The sequence below is a fragment of the Castor canadensis genome, chromosome 5 (assembly GCF_047511655.1).
Source record: "Castor canadensis chromosome 5, mCasCan1.hap1v2, whole genome shotgun sequence".
NCBI classification, from domain to species: Eukaryota; Metazoa; Chordata; class Mammalia; order Rodentia; family Castoridae; genus Castor; species Castor canadensis.
Window position 1 is genome coordinate 50,203,053 of NC_133390.1, and position 15,634 is coordinate 50,218,686.

The window sequence follows — 15,634 nt, forward strand, 5'->3', positions numbered from 1 at the left end:
ACATTCCTCACACCAAGGAGCCTGGGTTCTCCATGTGGGGCCAGTAAAGTATGGTTTCCCCATTAGGAGGTAGAGGAAAAAGTCTGGGGTTCAGATATTTAACAAAGTCTGCCAAATCCCACGTGACAGGATGGTTTCAGAATTACACTTTGCCTAGCACATAACAAGCCTTCAATAAATGTTGTTTGAATGAGAGAACAGCTAAAGGCTCAGCAGTTTCCATTTTCAGGGAGGAAGTCCAAGAGATTGTCTAGAACAGAGCTCAGCAAACTTTTTCTGTAAACAGTCAGGTAACACTTTCATCTTTGTAGGCTACACCATCTCTATTGAACTCTTCAACTTAGAAGATTCTAATGAGTGGAACACATCAGTTAAACCAAGATATAGCTCTAGAAACCCTGAAAAAGCAGAGAGTGCTTGAAAAGTGACCCATTTAAAATCTCAGTCTCTGCAGGCTACTTTCTAACTGTGATATAAAGGAAAATCTGCACAGGTAAGGATGTGATACACATAATTTAGGGCAAATATCTGTCATGAGGCTAGCTATAAAACAATAATGGAAAAACAACGCAGCTCAAAAGATTCCTGAGGTTAATGGAATCATTGGAAGATTTTTACAGAAATCAAAGTTCCGTAGTCTTGGGCTTCAAAGTCTTTTTTTTGCAGGGGGATCTTCCAGGGGTACACCTTAGGTGGCCAAAGGTCATGAAGAACGTGTCCTAAAGACCCTTAACACGTCCTTTTCCAATTTATTTTTAATAAAATAAGTTGAAATGAATTGAGATGAAAACTTCAGTAAGAAAAAATATTGTACAAAAATGGACTCAACAAGGTCAGCCAGCCTCAGAAGACCAAAAAATGGTATGTTCTCCCTCATATGCGGACTTTAGATCTAGGGCAAAGGCAGCAATGTTGTTGGACTTGGGTCACATGAGAAGGGGAGAGCACATACGGGAGATATGGAGATAAGTAAGAAACCCAAAACATGAAAGTGTTTGATGTCCCCACTGGAGAGGAACTAATACAGAAACCTTAAAGCGACAGAGTCAACAGTTAGAGATGAATCAACCTGGGTTGTAACACATTTGTAAATGGAAGCAATGCTAGGAATCTCTTTGTATAACTATCCTTAACTCAACTAGGAAAAACACTATGTCTTTCTTATTATTGTTAATTTCTATTCTTCAAGGGAACTAGAGAAAAGCACAGAACAGGTTCTGCCTGGAAGCAAGGGGAGAAGGGGGGAGATGGTGGGGGCCAGGAGTAAGGGGGAGAAATGTCCCAAACAATGTACACACATGTGAATAAATGACTACAAGTAACAACAAAAGAAATGGGCTCAAGTTTGTATTCCCAGCTAATTGGAAAGCAGAGATCAGAAGGATCTCAGTTCAAGGCCAGCCTGGACGAAAAGTTAGTGAAAGCCCATCTCAATAAATAAGGTGGGTGTGGTGGCAAACAGCTGTAATCCCAGTTACATGCGTGGCATAGGTAGGAGGATTGCAATCTGAGGTCATCCCAGGCCAAAATGTGAGATCCTATCTGAAAAAATATTTAAAAGCAAAAAGGGCTATGGGTATGGTTTAAGTGGTAGAGCAATTGCCTAGCAAGGCACTGAGTTCAAACCTTAATGCCAGCACAAAAGAAAAGAAAAGCAAAGGAAATGTATAGGGAAAAGTATGTAGGATGGATAATAAATATTGTGGATAAGATGTCAAAGTTGAATATGGACCCAATTGACACAAAAACAGTCTCTCATCCCAAATCAATAGAGGTTAAATGTGAGGGTGGATGAGACAGTGGAATTGTGATAGAGCAGGAAATAAACTAATGCAAATAGCATGTAAGCAAGTCAGACCAACACTATGCAGAGTTAAAGGAAGAAGGACTCAAGTGTACAAACTGGAGAGAACAGATCACCAATTTTTTATTTTTATTTATTTATTTATTTATTTTTGTTCATTTATTCACATGTGCATACATTGTTTGGGTCATTTTTCCATCCTGTCCCCCTCCCCCACCCTTCCCTCTCTCCCCCCTGTCAGTTCCAGGCAGGTTCTGTTCTGCCCTTATCACTAATTTTGTTGAAGAAAAGACAGAAGCATAATAAGGAAGACAAAGCATTTTTGCTAGTTAAGTTAAGGATAGCTATACAGAGAGATTCCTACTATTGCTTTCGTGTACCCATGTAAAATCACCAATTTTTTAATTCATAATTCTCTGGCAAATATCTGAAAGTGGTTAAATTCTCCTTTATAATATTCTACATAGATAATCATCTTATCTATGACTCCTAACTTTGATGCCATTAACTTGTTTTCTTTCCTTATTGAGTTGGCTGAGCACTCCACCATTATGTTCAATGCAAGTGGTAAAAGTAGGAATCTTTGTTATATTCTCAGTCTTAGAAGAAAAGCATTCAATCCTTCACCATTACGTCTGAGATTAGCTGTAGGCTTCCCATACATAGATGCCCTTTATCAGATCAAGGAAAGCTTCTATTCATAATTTCCTAACTTTTCATCATGAATGAATTTTGGACTTTAGTGTTTTTTAATCCACTCAGGTGATCATATGACTTTTCTCCTTTATTTTGTTACATTAGTTTGAATGTTGAGCCAATGTGGCATTCCTGGGGGTAGATACCGTTAGGTTTTTATGCATTAGTGTATAGACATGAAGATATACCACTATATCTCTACTGAAGGATCTCTCAGGACTGATCCTGTAGGTAATAGTGGCTGGATGCTGTCTGCTGACCTTATTTCCTATAGGTGTATATCAAGTCTTCCTTTATAGGAGATCCCAAAATATGGACAACAGAATTTAGAAAAGTAAAGAAATTTTGATTAGAGGTGGAAGAGGAGCAAGGAAATGGGAAACAGCCCACTTTCTACCAGTAACAGACTAAGTTGCAGAAGCACTTATATAAGATATCATCCTTCCAAAGCTGTATTACATGAGTTGACTTTATATACAAAAGAATAGACACCAGTTTGCAATATAAGGTGGCCGCAGAAAATGATGTTAATATTGTTAATAACCTAAAATATAATAAAGTTCTGTTTCCCCTTTAAAAGACAATTCTTATATTCCTAGTGAAAATCAACAATTTTACTGAAGGATTAGGTGGCTTTCAAGTGTGATCATATCAGATTTCTTTGCTCTGTTGCCACTCAATTTCTTTTATTATATCTTTACTTATGTACTTCCAAGGAATTACTTGAATATTAAACAATTTGTACCTGCTTTCCTTCCAAAAGGACCTCAGAGAAGAGGGCTGTTTCTAAAACCATATTATTTATATGAATCTGTGAAATTATGTGCTGTGTAATCCTAAAGTTGAGAAGAATAAAAGGAATGGTTGAGCATGGATAGATAATAGAATGTTCTCTTGGTTCCCATGACTCAGGAGCTTATAGTACTGGTCTCCTTATGAAGTTTGAAGAGAAGTGAATTCCTAGAATTTCAGATACCATAATATTGAAGTAAAGTACAAGAAACATATTCTAAAGCAAATCTAAATGATTCTTAGACTAAATAGCTTTAATTATTACATTTCTTTCTCACTAGGGAACCATCATGGATGGATTAAATATATATGCATTAAATAAATTCTAATTTCCATGCATAGATCAGCATAATATTTATTCAATTAAAATATTTTAAGGAAATGATGGAGTTCCATGTTAAGGCATCTAGTCACTACCATTTATCCATGGAGGATGGAGACATGATTCAAGTGCTCCATTTATCCCTGGAGTAAGTTTTGTGTTTGAACTTTTATCAGATCAGTGTTCAAATTATCTATAATGATGTCTACTCTCATAGAGCTAACCCAATTATGACCATGTCATTTAAGCTGAGTTATTTATAAACATTAATATGATTACAACCGGGTGATCAGTTGCTAATTGTGCTGATTAATTCTATTTCCTCTTGATTAAATTTTGTATTCCAGACTGCTAACAGATGCAGGTCTTAAAGAAAATTATAATAATACCATAACAATACTTGTGAGAAATTATACACTAGAAAACCAAGTAATTATGGTCTTAAAGACCAGCCTATGAATGGAAAGTATTTTGAAATAAAGAAAAACAGCTGTTTTTATTATTATCATTCAACAATTCATATTTAATGAGGATTATTTTTAGAAGTAAGGTTGATATGGCAGCTGATTTAGTGGACTGGGTTTAGAAAAGTGAAAAATTCTTTTTTTTAGTGTTTTTAGAGACGTGTTTTGATTTTGGAATGAGTAATAGCTTTTGATTCCAATTTTACAACGAATTTCCAAAACTACTAAAAAAGAAATTGATGTGTGAATTCAATAAAATTACACAAGATGAATAACATTTATAGTTTTGACAGGATCAAAAGGAAATAAAACCTTTGATTATTACCTGTTCTAACTCCATTCCCATTGGGTATTCCACTGGGTTTGGGTCTAATCAGTCTTGTAGTTGTCCTGTTCAAAACTACAAGAAAGTGGGAAACAAATAGTTCAGATATTTTTTTATTAAGAGTTTGCAGCCAAGGAAAGCAAAACTTCTCAAAGAATTAGAAGTCATTTAACTAGGCAATAAAATATTGGTGGCTTACCAAAAATATCATGCAGAATATAGAAACCATCATCTGGTATAAAAATCATAGATTTGAATGTAGGAATAGATACCTGAATTTGTATTGAGGTGGTCACTGGGCTTCAGTATTTGTTTGGAAAAAAATTAGCAAGGGATTTATAATTCTAAGTGGAAAATACTTACCTTGCTTCATTTGTAAGCTTTGGATACATTCCAAAGTAGAACTGAAGAAAGAGCAAGACTACCTATGTCTAATGAAAAACCAAAACTTGAAGTATATTGATTGTCAAGGTCTCATTCTGTAACTCAGAAGTTGGTGGTTCTTTTATAGGATTCTCTAGGTACAGATGTGTCTTTGCACACATCTACTGTTGAGCACTGAACTATGATGAAACATTTCAATTTCTTTCCTACTTTGTGGAAAGCCATAGTACTACCAAAACTTTAAGAGGTCACTTATGTTGTGGTCCATTTAGAAGAATCTCTAAGGGAGAGCACTGAATTCATTATGCTTGTGTGAGCACACTCTGGAGTCAGACTGCTGGCCTTTGACTCCCCTTTCTGGTTTGCCTCAGTATCTTCGTTTCCCAACTGTACCTCATAGAGCACATAGTAAGCACTCAACCATTAGTTGTTACTGTTTCCATGTTTTGTTCAAATGTTTAATCAGTCACACATTAACCTTTCAACAGCTATTATAACATAAAAGTCATATGGAAATACACTTATTTATAAAAGATTTCTGTGCCTAGAAATCTTTAGAAGCTGTAGAATTGCACCCAGAATATGGGCTCTCTATATATCAAAGAATATCAAAAATCATTTTGTCAGTACCACAAAACCTTTTTATGTCAAGAAAGTTCCATAGTGTTTTCTGAATCTGAATATCCATGAAAAACTTTTTAAGGTTAACATCTATCACTTCCATGATTCATCAGTACATCTTCACTTATCCAAAAAGAAATTCTGCATGTCCTTTGTTGCAACTTAAGGATACATTTCCCTACCACTTTTGGTGAATGTGGTTGTTTTAATTAATTTTATATCTTTCCCAACCTACTGATTATTTAGTACATCAAAGAAATGAAAACAATGTACCAGGTCTGAAATGTGGTTTTTCAGGTATCCTGGGCCTCGCAGGAGTAGTGTATTGTCTGTGTGTTGCTGAAACACAAGAAACACTATATTTAATAACTAACACTTCAAAGTTCACTAAATAGATTTATCACACTAGAGATCAATCACTGACACACACTGTATGGAAGTGGAAAAAAGTTCTGAAATCTCCAAATATGCATTGCAGATTTCATGGTAAAATAATGTAAGACAAGTGAAAATATTCATGACTAAAAATCAAAGATGTACATAGAGTGAGGTAGGTCATTTGTAATGTGTTAAGGATAAGTCATCATTTATGTTTTTCAAGAGCATTTTATCAGATGGTTGCTTAACATGGCAAATATATCAGTCATTCATTTGTTCATCCATTCATCCATCCATTCATCTACCCACTCATGTCTCTCACTAAAGAGTCACTCTGAACCATTATTTTACCAAAGAGAAGCAACCTTAAAGGTAAAAAAAGAATAAAACTTTTGATAGGTAAGAAAAAAAATAGGAATATATGACCACTATCAAATTGTCTTGGCTCACAAACTCTGAAATAAATAAATATTCAGTATCATCCATATGCTATGTGTAAGAATGAGAGAAAATGATGCCTAGGACTGAGAACTCACACAAGTAAGTGTGACCAACATACCACCTTCCTTACTCATCAGCTCTTGCCATCCAGGTCCTGCAAACTAGTGAAGTTTTGCTAAAGGAATAAATGAGTGACCATTGTAAGAAAGCAAATTTGTGAAAAGATACTGAAATATTTGTACTTCCTAAGGTTTTAAAATGTGCATTCATTCTGGAATTTGTCCACCCACCACTTTTCTTCTCTGTTCTCCCCACCCCCAATACCTCCTGCCACCAAGTTTCTTGGTAATGCTTTAGTTAAGACTGGAAAAACATTTCTTGTAAACTATGTATGTAGGTTACATCATTTTGATGATTTTGTTCACATCTTGAGTGGATACTTATATCACCATAAATCAGCAATGCCTTGCCTAATAAGCTAAAATATACACCTGCAAAATAGCTTATAATGTAGCTCATTTATAAGTGAACAATGTAAAGACTGATGAGCAGGATTTTGCCATGCTGTAGGCCAGCAACAGCAGAGGCCGACTGAAATTCTCTGGAGACTCAGCTTAGCCTTCCCAAAGGCTGTAGCCAGAATGAACAGAGGTACTGATGTTATAACAAATTCCCACAGATCCTGAAGGCCTGATGATGATTTGCAAATGTTTTTCTTCAATGTTCTTTCAGAGTGGTAGAATTGCCAGTCAATTTAACTGATTTCAGTTTTTCATGTAAACTCTTTGAATGTTAGATCGCTTTTCTTAAAGTAAGTTCAAGGATCATGGTTCTTATTTGTCTCATTGTAGAAAATATATGCGTTTAAAAACTTTTGACAGGAAAGAGATCAGAGCGGAGCACAGATATAATCAGAACTACATTCAGCACTTCAAAGCTACAGGATCAGAATGTTTGTTCTAGTTTTTCTAGTCCTCACTTAAATCTAGAAAGAACTTTTTAGTTTGTTACTCATATAGCTTATCACCAACCACCACGTGACCATGAGAAAACTGCTTTATGTTTTTAATATTAAACTTAAAAGGGCAAAGGAGCTTTTGTCACAATTTTACTATGTAACCATCGTCACACTGTTATGGGTGACCAATAATAAAAATGATTTTAAAGATGGCTTCATATCTAAATAGTTTAATAAAAATCTGTTTTCAAAAAGTACTAAAATACTTTATGAAGACACCAAAAATAAATATACAATGATTATAGGAGAAACAGGCTCTGCCCACTTACATGGTGCTAGGAAGAAGGAGATAACTTTCACTGGGTGGGGGAGGGATCAAGGGCTGAAAGTAAGATAATCAGAACTTCCCAAAGCCTCTGGCTAAGGGGATTGCTACATTGGGTGGAAATTAGAAGACAGAGAAAAGGCAGCTCCCTGCAAAGAAATTGTCTCAGTAGACACAGGAGCAGTGCTGCTGCCACAGAGAAAAAGTTTTGGACATTCTTCTAGTGGGCTCTGTGTAGGTCCAGGAAGCCCCATTGCTGAGGGCTTGGATGCCACAGAACTACATTGGTCAATGGTACACACATGGGTAGAGTATAGACACCAAAAGGCATGATTTGGGGCTGGGCATCATGGCTCCTGTCTCTAATCCCAGCTACTTGGGAGGCAGAGATTGGGAAGATCACAGTTACAGGTCAGTTCAGGCAAGAAGTTAATGAGATTCATCTCAACCATAAACCAGATGTAATGGCACATGCCTGCCATCCCAGCCACACAGGGGGCTCTAGGTAAGAGGATCACTCAATTTGAAGGCAGCCCCAGCCAAAAGCTTGAGGCTATCTGAAAAACAAACTAAAATACAAAGATCTGAAGACATGGCTCAAGTGGTAGAGTGCTTGCCTAGCAAGAGCAAAGCCCCAAGTTCAAATCCCAGTGCTACCATAAAAATAAAAAGGGGAATGGCTTCCTCTGTGTTCATCTCTACTGTAAGTCTTTCGATTGCTACATGTTTTCCTATTCCTAATGTCCTGACATTAAAACAAAGAAAATAGCTGATGGACTTGCAGTGCCTCAGAGCTCAGGCACATGTTTATGGGATCCATTACAGTGACACACACTACACACCATGCCTGTATCAAAGGTGACCTTCTACTCCCAAACAGGATTATTGGGATGGAGCAGTTTTTGGATGTTCCTCTTATCCTCGAAATGGGGCTTTTCCTGGATGTTAGTTATTATTTCATGCAAATGGATCCCTAGTGATCCCACTCTGAAGATTTTGGGTACAAACTCAGAAATGTATGAACTAAAATTCTCAGCACAGGAGAAAAAAATTAAAATACATAGATGTGTTAAGACAAAATTTTTATGCACCATTGAAAGTCTTTGGTTTATTTTTTTTTTCCTTTTGAGACAGGAACTCACTATGTAGAGTTAAGGCTGGCTTGAACTCTTGATCATCTTGCCTCAGCCTCTGGAGTGCTCAGATTACAAGCATGTACTACAATGTTCAGCTTCCAACCCATGTTTGCTTAGAATAAATACTGCCCCATTGACAAAGTATATACTATAAAATTAGAATTCTGCCATTTTCTCTTGTTGTTTCTTTTCTTATTCTTTACTTTTTTAATTGTTTTGTTTTTCTGAGACAGGGTCTCACATGTAGTCTAGGCTGGCCTTGATCTAATGATCCTCTCACACTACCATTTCAGGCTCTTCTCTTGTTATTTCAAGAGTTTGAAACCAACTTTCTCCCTCAAATTAGAACTGATAATGGGTAAAATGAATTTATTTGTCCTACAACTCTTTTTAAAATTTGCTTTTTTTTCCCTATCCTTTAATAGAGATAAATAAAGGAGATCATTAAACAAAAACAACACTAAAGAACTGGAAACCCACAACTGCTTACAACCCAAGTAAGACAGTAAATTATATTTCCTTATTATATAAGGAAAATACATCTGAGAGGATGAAGATAACATACGCAGAGCTTTGCACAGAGAGTTCATTTCCCTAAAAGTAAGGTATCACAGAGAAGAAATAACATCAGGAAGGCACAAAGAACACTTCCTCGAATGTTTAAACATTGACACATTTAAAAAATACTTTTCTTATTAATAGTTTCTTTTATCAGGCCACAGTGTCAGTGTATTGCATTAAGTGAGGTGATAGGAAGGGAGGAGGACAAGAAAGGAATGAAGAGGGGAAGGGAAAATAAAGCTCTTTCCTATCATATGAAGCACATGAAGGTTAAGCAAGGGTGAAGAAGGGAGCCTTCATTATTAGTTATCAACAACCAGCTGCAGATAATACACTCAGAAGCAAAGCTCCAACTAAAGAACTTGTCTTCTCTCTGTTCAACTGATGCTCAAGTAAATACTCAGATTTCGCTGATGTCTTTCACCTTTAAAATGAAAAAAGTAATTTACTGTGATGAGGAAATACCTTCTGAAAAGAAAATTTCCCTCTTGACTAAAAACAAGTGAGAAAAAATTAATTACTCTCCTGAGGTGGGAAAGTAGCATTACCCTGCGTTGTCTTTGCCAAGTCAGTCGTTCGTGGAATCTTAGTTGTGAAGAGCCCTTGGGTGGATTGGTCTGTTTCTTCTGGGGGGAAAACACAGCAAGATGTCTTGTTTTAAATAATTATCACTGTGATTATGATCATGACAATAAATAAAATGAAAAAATAAACCATAACCAATGCTCTTTTTTGTTCCATGCAATGATAAAGTGTAAAAACTACATAAAAAAAAACAATGATTCAAAATTAATGGCACATTTTAATAAATCTCATTTATTATATTTGCTGCCTTGTGTTATTATTTTAATGATTATTGTAAGGATTTCCAAAGCTTTTAGCTCAGGATCATTGTTTCATATGGCTATCCTTGATGTGGCCTATGTATAAATGTCTCTTAACTATCTACATATTTATCATCCTGTCTCTTCCCTACTCCACAAGTTCCACCAGTTATTTACATGAACTGGAAAACAAATAGATCAGATGAGAAAATGTGCATTTATACCATACAAAAACAAATATTCTTTTATTTTTGTCATGTGAAAATGAAAGCACATATATGCTGGCACTCAGACACATTTTTTCCTGACAAAGTATGTATGGCAATACTTCTACCCTCATATTATCTTGAAATTACTGTATCATAATGACAATGGAGAATTGCGTCATTCACTTTGCCACATACTAGATCCAGGGAAATACTTGATGTGAATGATCTATTGCCATCTTTTTTTCTGGCCCCAATTTATTTTCTCTATTCAGTTCACAAGAAAGATACTTGTGATAGTTGTCAGGCATTGGTTCTTTCTTCAATAAACCAAGACACATTGAAGAAGTAGGGAGTGAAAGTTAGATAATTAGTGGTTTTTTAAAAGTACTTTTAATGTCACCATTTCAGGTGATGTTGACTTCATAGGCTTAGGCTGGAGTAGATAAATATTTGGTAATGATGAGGGTGTTTCTCATTAAATTTAAAATTTCAAGATATATCTCATTTTAAAATGTGTTCAGTTACTTCATTTCAATAGACACACACAAGAATGGATTTATTTGGAAAGGGATCAAGACAGCAAAGAAGGCCACTGATCGGGGCCACTGATGTAGCAAGGATGGCATGGAGGAGCCAAGAAACATGATTTGGGAACTTTTGCCTTCTGGTTCATTTTCCATGACTCAGGCAAACTGGTATTTCCTATGCAGTGAATACATTTGTATTACAGTCCTTAAAAGCACGTCCAGCTCTTATCTTCAGACCTTCTTGATTCATCTATATTTGCTTCTACAGATGTCTTAGTCCAGCTACCCTTCTTGCCCTGTGTCTCTTCCCTAACTCTCTTAAAAGGATCTTTTGGATCTATGCCTCATCAATTCTCATTCCAACTTGAAGACCCAGTGTAAATACCACCTGCTCTGTGAAGCCTTCCTTGATGCCCCCAGGTGCTTCACTTAGTCAGCACATTGCTCACTTCTCTACCGATTCATTGCAGTACACAACACTGGGGTTAGTCCTAGGAGCTCTAGTGACTGAGTACTTACTTCCCAATTCTGTTTCTGACACTAACTGTGTTGCCTTGGCAAGTTTGAAAGTGCTCTAGGCCTTAATTTTCTATAAAATGAAGCAAGTATAGAAACTACCTCACAGAGTTCTGTGAATTAAGTTTAAAAAAATGTATTACACTGGGTGGCACAGAGGAGGCAGTACTGTCACTAAATTCTGACTCCATATTACAGGGTGAACTCTTCAGGGTAGGAACTGCATTTAAAATAATTTTTGGGAGGAACCTGCAATGCTTAGCACTATGATTAGCACCCTCCTAAGGCTCACTAAGTATTAAATGTCTGATTTTATACCCAGATGCATTTTTAAATTTGGAAAAAGCAACCAAAAAGTACAACATGGATTTGGGAATATTTGTATTTTAGAATATAATCATCGCTTGGTGTCTATAGGTGAATGGTTCCAGGACACCCAACTGTGGATGCTCAAGCTACTTATATAAAATGGCACAGCATTTGTATAGCCTATGCACATCCTATTGCATATCTTAAATCCTCTTTCGATTGCTGATAATACCTAATACAATGTACATGCTTTCTGAGTAGTTGGTGTGTGGTATTGTCTAAGAATAATGAGAAGAAAAAAGTCTGTACAGTTTCAGTACAGACACAGTGTTTTCAAATATTTTTATTCACATTCACTTAAATCCACAGATGTAGAACCCAAATTTTCAAATACAGCTGACTATTCTTGAAATTTTGTCAAGATTCTTGAAAACATTTTTATTTTATATTAAAAATAAGCATAAATATTAGAAGGACAAATATACAGTTAATGTAAAAGTATCAAATGAAGTGAGGGTTTTGGGGTTTTTTTTTGTTTAATGATCCTTCTACTGTTTGAAAACAGCCCAGGAAGATAATGTACTTATGGCTTCTTAAAGGTAAACCCTTAAAAGGTAAGTCCCTACAGGATTGATAGATCAAAACAAAATTTACCCAGGATGGTTTGTAGTTCTTCTTCGCTAGGACTCGGTGAAATAATAGGTATAAAAGGGATACCTCGTGTCTCTAAAGGAGCTGCAAAAGAAAAGTACCAAGACTGTAAACTTTTAAGTCAAAGCCAGCACCAGACCACAATGGTATTACATGAGATTCCTTTATTTGAAACAGAACAGGGAAAACATTGTGAGTGATGAATAAGAAAGTTAAGTGTGCATGACCTTTCAGGAAAAAGACTAAAAAATTAGAATAATGATTCTCAACTGCTTTTCTACCAGGACACACAATAAATGATGTCTATGCTTGAGCAATTCCATGAGGATACCTGGCTAAGATAGGGTGTGGGAAAGTCCTGGTCCTGGTCTATGAGATGCAGTTCTGCCCCTCTATGCCCCTCCCAAGAGAGCATAGAGGATTACAAAACTTCTGAGATCATTTTTTTAGGTCTGCTCAAGTTTAGTTTTACAAGTATATCACTGGCAATTTTCAGTATTTCAATCAATATTAATTTCTTTCAATACCTTTCAAACTTGTCACATGCTAGTATGTTGTAACATTACAGCTGAGAAGCACTAAACCAACAGGATCTGTTACATTCCACCAGGAAGGTGGAATAATGAAGATAATTGAAGTAGATAAGGATTACTCGATAATGAGTCATCGTAAGTTGGTCTTCAGAGCAAAGCCTTTACAACAATCCAATCATAGCTTTTCTGTTTTAGAAAGAGCCATCACACTGAGAATGAAATGATGAAATGGATTAAGAAGAGGTGACGCTTCAGTCATGATCATTTGAGAAAGACCTGCAATCTTGAGGTTGACAAAGAAAACAATGAGTTGGTCAACATGGGAAAACCATTACCTATTGTTGTCTTTGGTGGCTCAATTCTAAAGGTAACAGGTTGCAGAACTATGCCAAAAGCAAACCAAAGAGAGGTATTTATGAGAATTACTACCTGCAAAGTCAGATGCACTCTTTTAATCATTTAAACATTCTCCAAAAACCATAATAAATATGAAAGGATGCTACATGCTAGATACCTCTTAGAGAACTTAGTTTAAAACTTTAAGATCTCATTCACTATCATTTGAGTAGGCACCCATTCTTTTTATGTAAAAGTACAATTGTTGTAGCTACATTTTATGTTTTTAAAGGATATTAAATGATTGCCTCAGTTAATTAAATTTTTTACAAATTTAGCATGATTTCCCATTCGATGAAAACATTCCCAGGGTGAATACCTATTCACCCTGGAAAAGACACCTATTATGTGCTATTCCTTCATTTAACCAGGGCAAAAAAATTTCAACCAGGTTATAGAATCATAAAATCTCAAACTATATGATTAAAGTTCTCCCAAAGAAATATATTTATGTCCATAATTTTCTCCAACTTTCTTCCATATCATAGCCATTAAAATACATTTACCACAAGAATATTTTTGAAAACTATACTTTCTAACTGGGAAAATAAAATAATTTATTTACCAGGTTCACTCTGAGAGACCTCGGGGTCTGGTTTATGGGGAAGGAACACATCCTTTGGAACTGAAAGAGAAAGATTATAAAATACTGTAGTCTAAATGTCACACTTGGAGTGAACCTAACCCATATATAAAATCCTAGAAAAGATGAAAACAAAAGATATTCCTATGAGAAGATGATCATTCGCTCGAAATGGAAAAATGTTCCCATGTAGAGAAGGATCTGGGCAACAAACAGAAGTGAAGTTGGTCACAGTTCATTTGAGCCCTCCCTTGAGAAAAAAAGAGAGGAAAGAGCTGGTATAGTTAAATACTAGGAGGAAGGTTTCCCTCCCGTGATCTTCAAAACAGAAAATCAGATTTTGCCTTAAGTGGTTAGCTGCAACTTGTTATTCATGCTAAGATTCTACTGATAGCAAAAGAAAATGCATCACCTTGGATAAAATGAATTAGTGGCATAGAAATAGAAGAAAATACCAAGAAAGTCAAAAATCTGGAATATCTAAGAGGAAGCTTCCTTTTAAATGGCAGTAATAGTTAATGCAGGGCAAAAATAGAGCAAAGGATTGGTCAGTCATTAGAAGATCCACGTGCAAAGCTTATGATGGTGCATGTTACAGGGCAAGTGTTTTATACATGACGGCTGTTGCCATTTTTGTCTTGAATGATGTGATGTGGCTTCCAGTGCATCACATGGATGAGAACACGAAAAGACAAAAACGCCACCCAGACGACAGAGTTACTCATACAATGCTTGTGCTCTATTTTCACAAATAAAATGGATTGGAACCTTATTATTATTATTATTATTATTATTTTGGTAGCATTAGGGTTTGAACTCAGGGTCTCATGCTTGCAAAGCAGGTGCTCTACTACCTGAGCCACTCTGCCAATCCTTGATATTATTTTTTATTGAGGAAACTACCAGGGTGATTTCCCATTGTTTGTACCAGGTCTCTATGCCCAATTCTCATTCCAAGAGCAGTTTTTGACTGAATTCTCTCACAAGGAAGCCTTCTTCAGGCCTGCTGTTTCACGGAAAGACTTCCCTACCACACTGAAGAGTTAAAAAATACCAGTGTCTCTATGGTAAGTAATGTTAATTTTCTTGCATTCTGTTACGGTATTAGAAAACATAGGATTTATGCTAGAACTTTGCTTCCGAAGGACAACGGAGAGAACTTTCGTAACATTAGGTAGCCAAGCGCCACTTTACAACGAGTGCAGAAAAAGTTACATAAAACTGACATTCTTTTTAAAATTGTTTTTGGGGATAATTTAACATGGATGCCACATCTGTTCTTAGTGTAGGCCACTAAGTATTGCTAAATTACAGTTGTGGAATTTGGAACACTGACTAGATATTTGACTCAATTATAACTTTTATGAGTTAAAAGCTAACATCTAGGAAAAATTGAAAATGTAGATTTTTTTTAAAATATCAAATTTCAAAATGATCAATCAGTGGTTCACAAAATTAGAGAAAATTCACCACAATATTGGACCTTTCACCTTTGTGTTTTGGGAGATTCAAGTAGTAAAAACATGAGAAATTTCCAATTGTAAATCAAACTGAATGTTTATCTGGAGGTTGAAGGGGAAAGTTCTTTGATTTAGCTTTGCAAAGGCCATGAACATACAAAGAAGCCTGCAGTTTATAAATACCCTAATTAATTATAGTGCTAGACTATACAAAGAAGATCTGGGATTAAGAAAGGAAAAGTTGAGGGAAGATGTGCTCCTAATAAATCCACCATACTGTAAATACATTACTTGCTTCTGCTTTAGTTTACTGGGGAATTTAGACTAGGGTAATGTGGATTCCAGCTGCTAAAACTGGCACTTTTCTTTTCAGCCATGAAGTGATGATTTAATAAACTGCCACAGCCGACTTTCTAAAG

The 15,634-nt window shown here is 35.9% G+C and overlaps 1 protein-coding gene across 19 annotated transcripts in view; it reads right to left on the reverse strand.

Moving 5' to 3' along the window:
- Positions 1 to 15,634, reverse strand: part of Abi3bp (ABI family member 3 binding protein) — a 242,276-nt gene that overhangs the window by 42,029 nt on the left and 184,613 nt on the right. For 16 of the 19 annotated variants that reach the window (XM_074073008.1, XM_074073007.1, XM_074073003.1 and 13 more), the window contains 6 exons: positions 13,738 to 13,797; positions 13,112 to 13,159; positions 12,247 to 12,327; positions 9,756 to 9,833; positions 5,682 to 5,747; positions 4,404 to 4,478 (listed from right to left, as the gene is read on the reverse strand). In XM_074073008.1, the coding sequence (XP_073929109.1) occupies positions 4,404 to 4,478; positions 5,682 to 5,747; positions 9,756 to 9,833; positions 12,247 to 12,327; positions 13,112 to 13,159; positions 13,738 to 13,797 (408 nt within the window). The remainder of the gene's footprint in view (positions 1 to 4,403; positions 4,479 to 5,681; positions 5,748 to 9,755; positions 9,834 to 12,246; positions 12,328 to 13,111; positions 13,160 to 13,737; positions 13,798 to 15,634) is intronic. The other 3 variants (XM_074073001.1, XM_074072994.1, XM_074072992.1) reach the window with 2 other exon arrangements.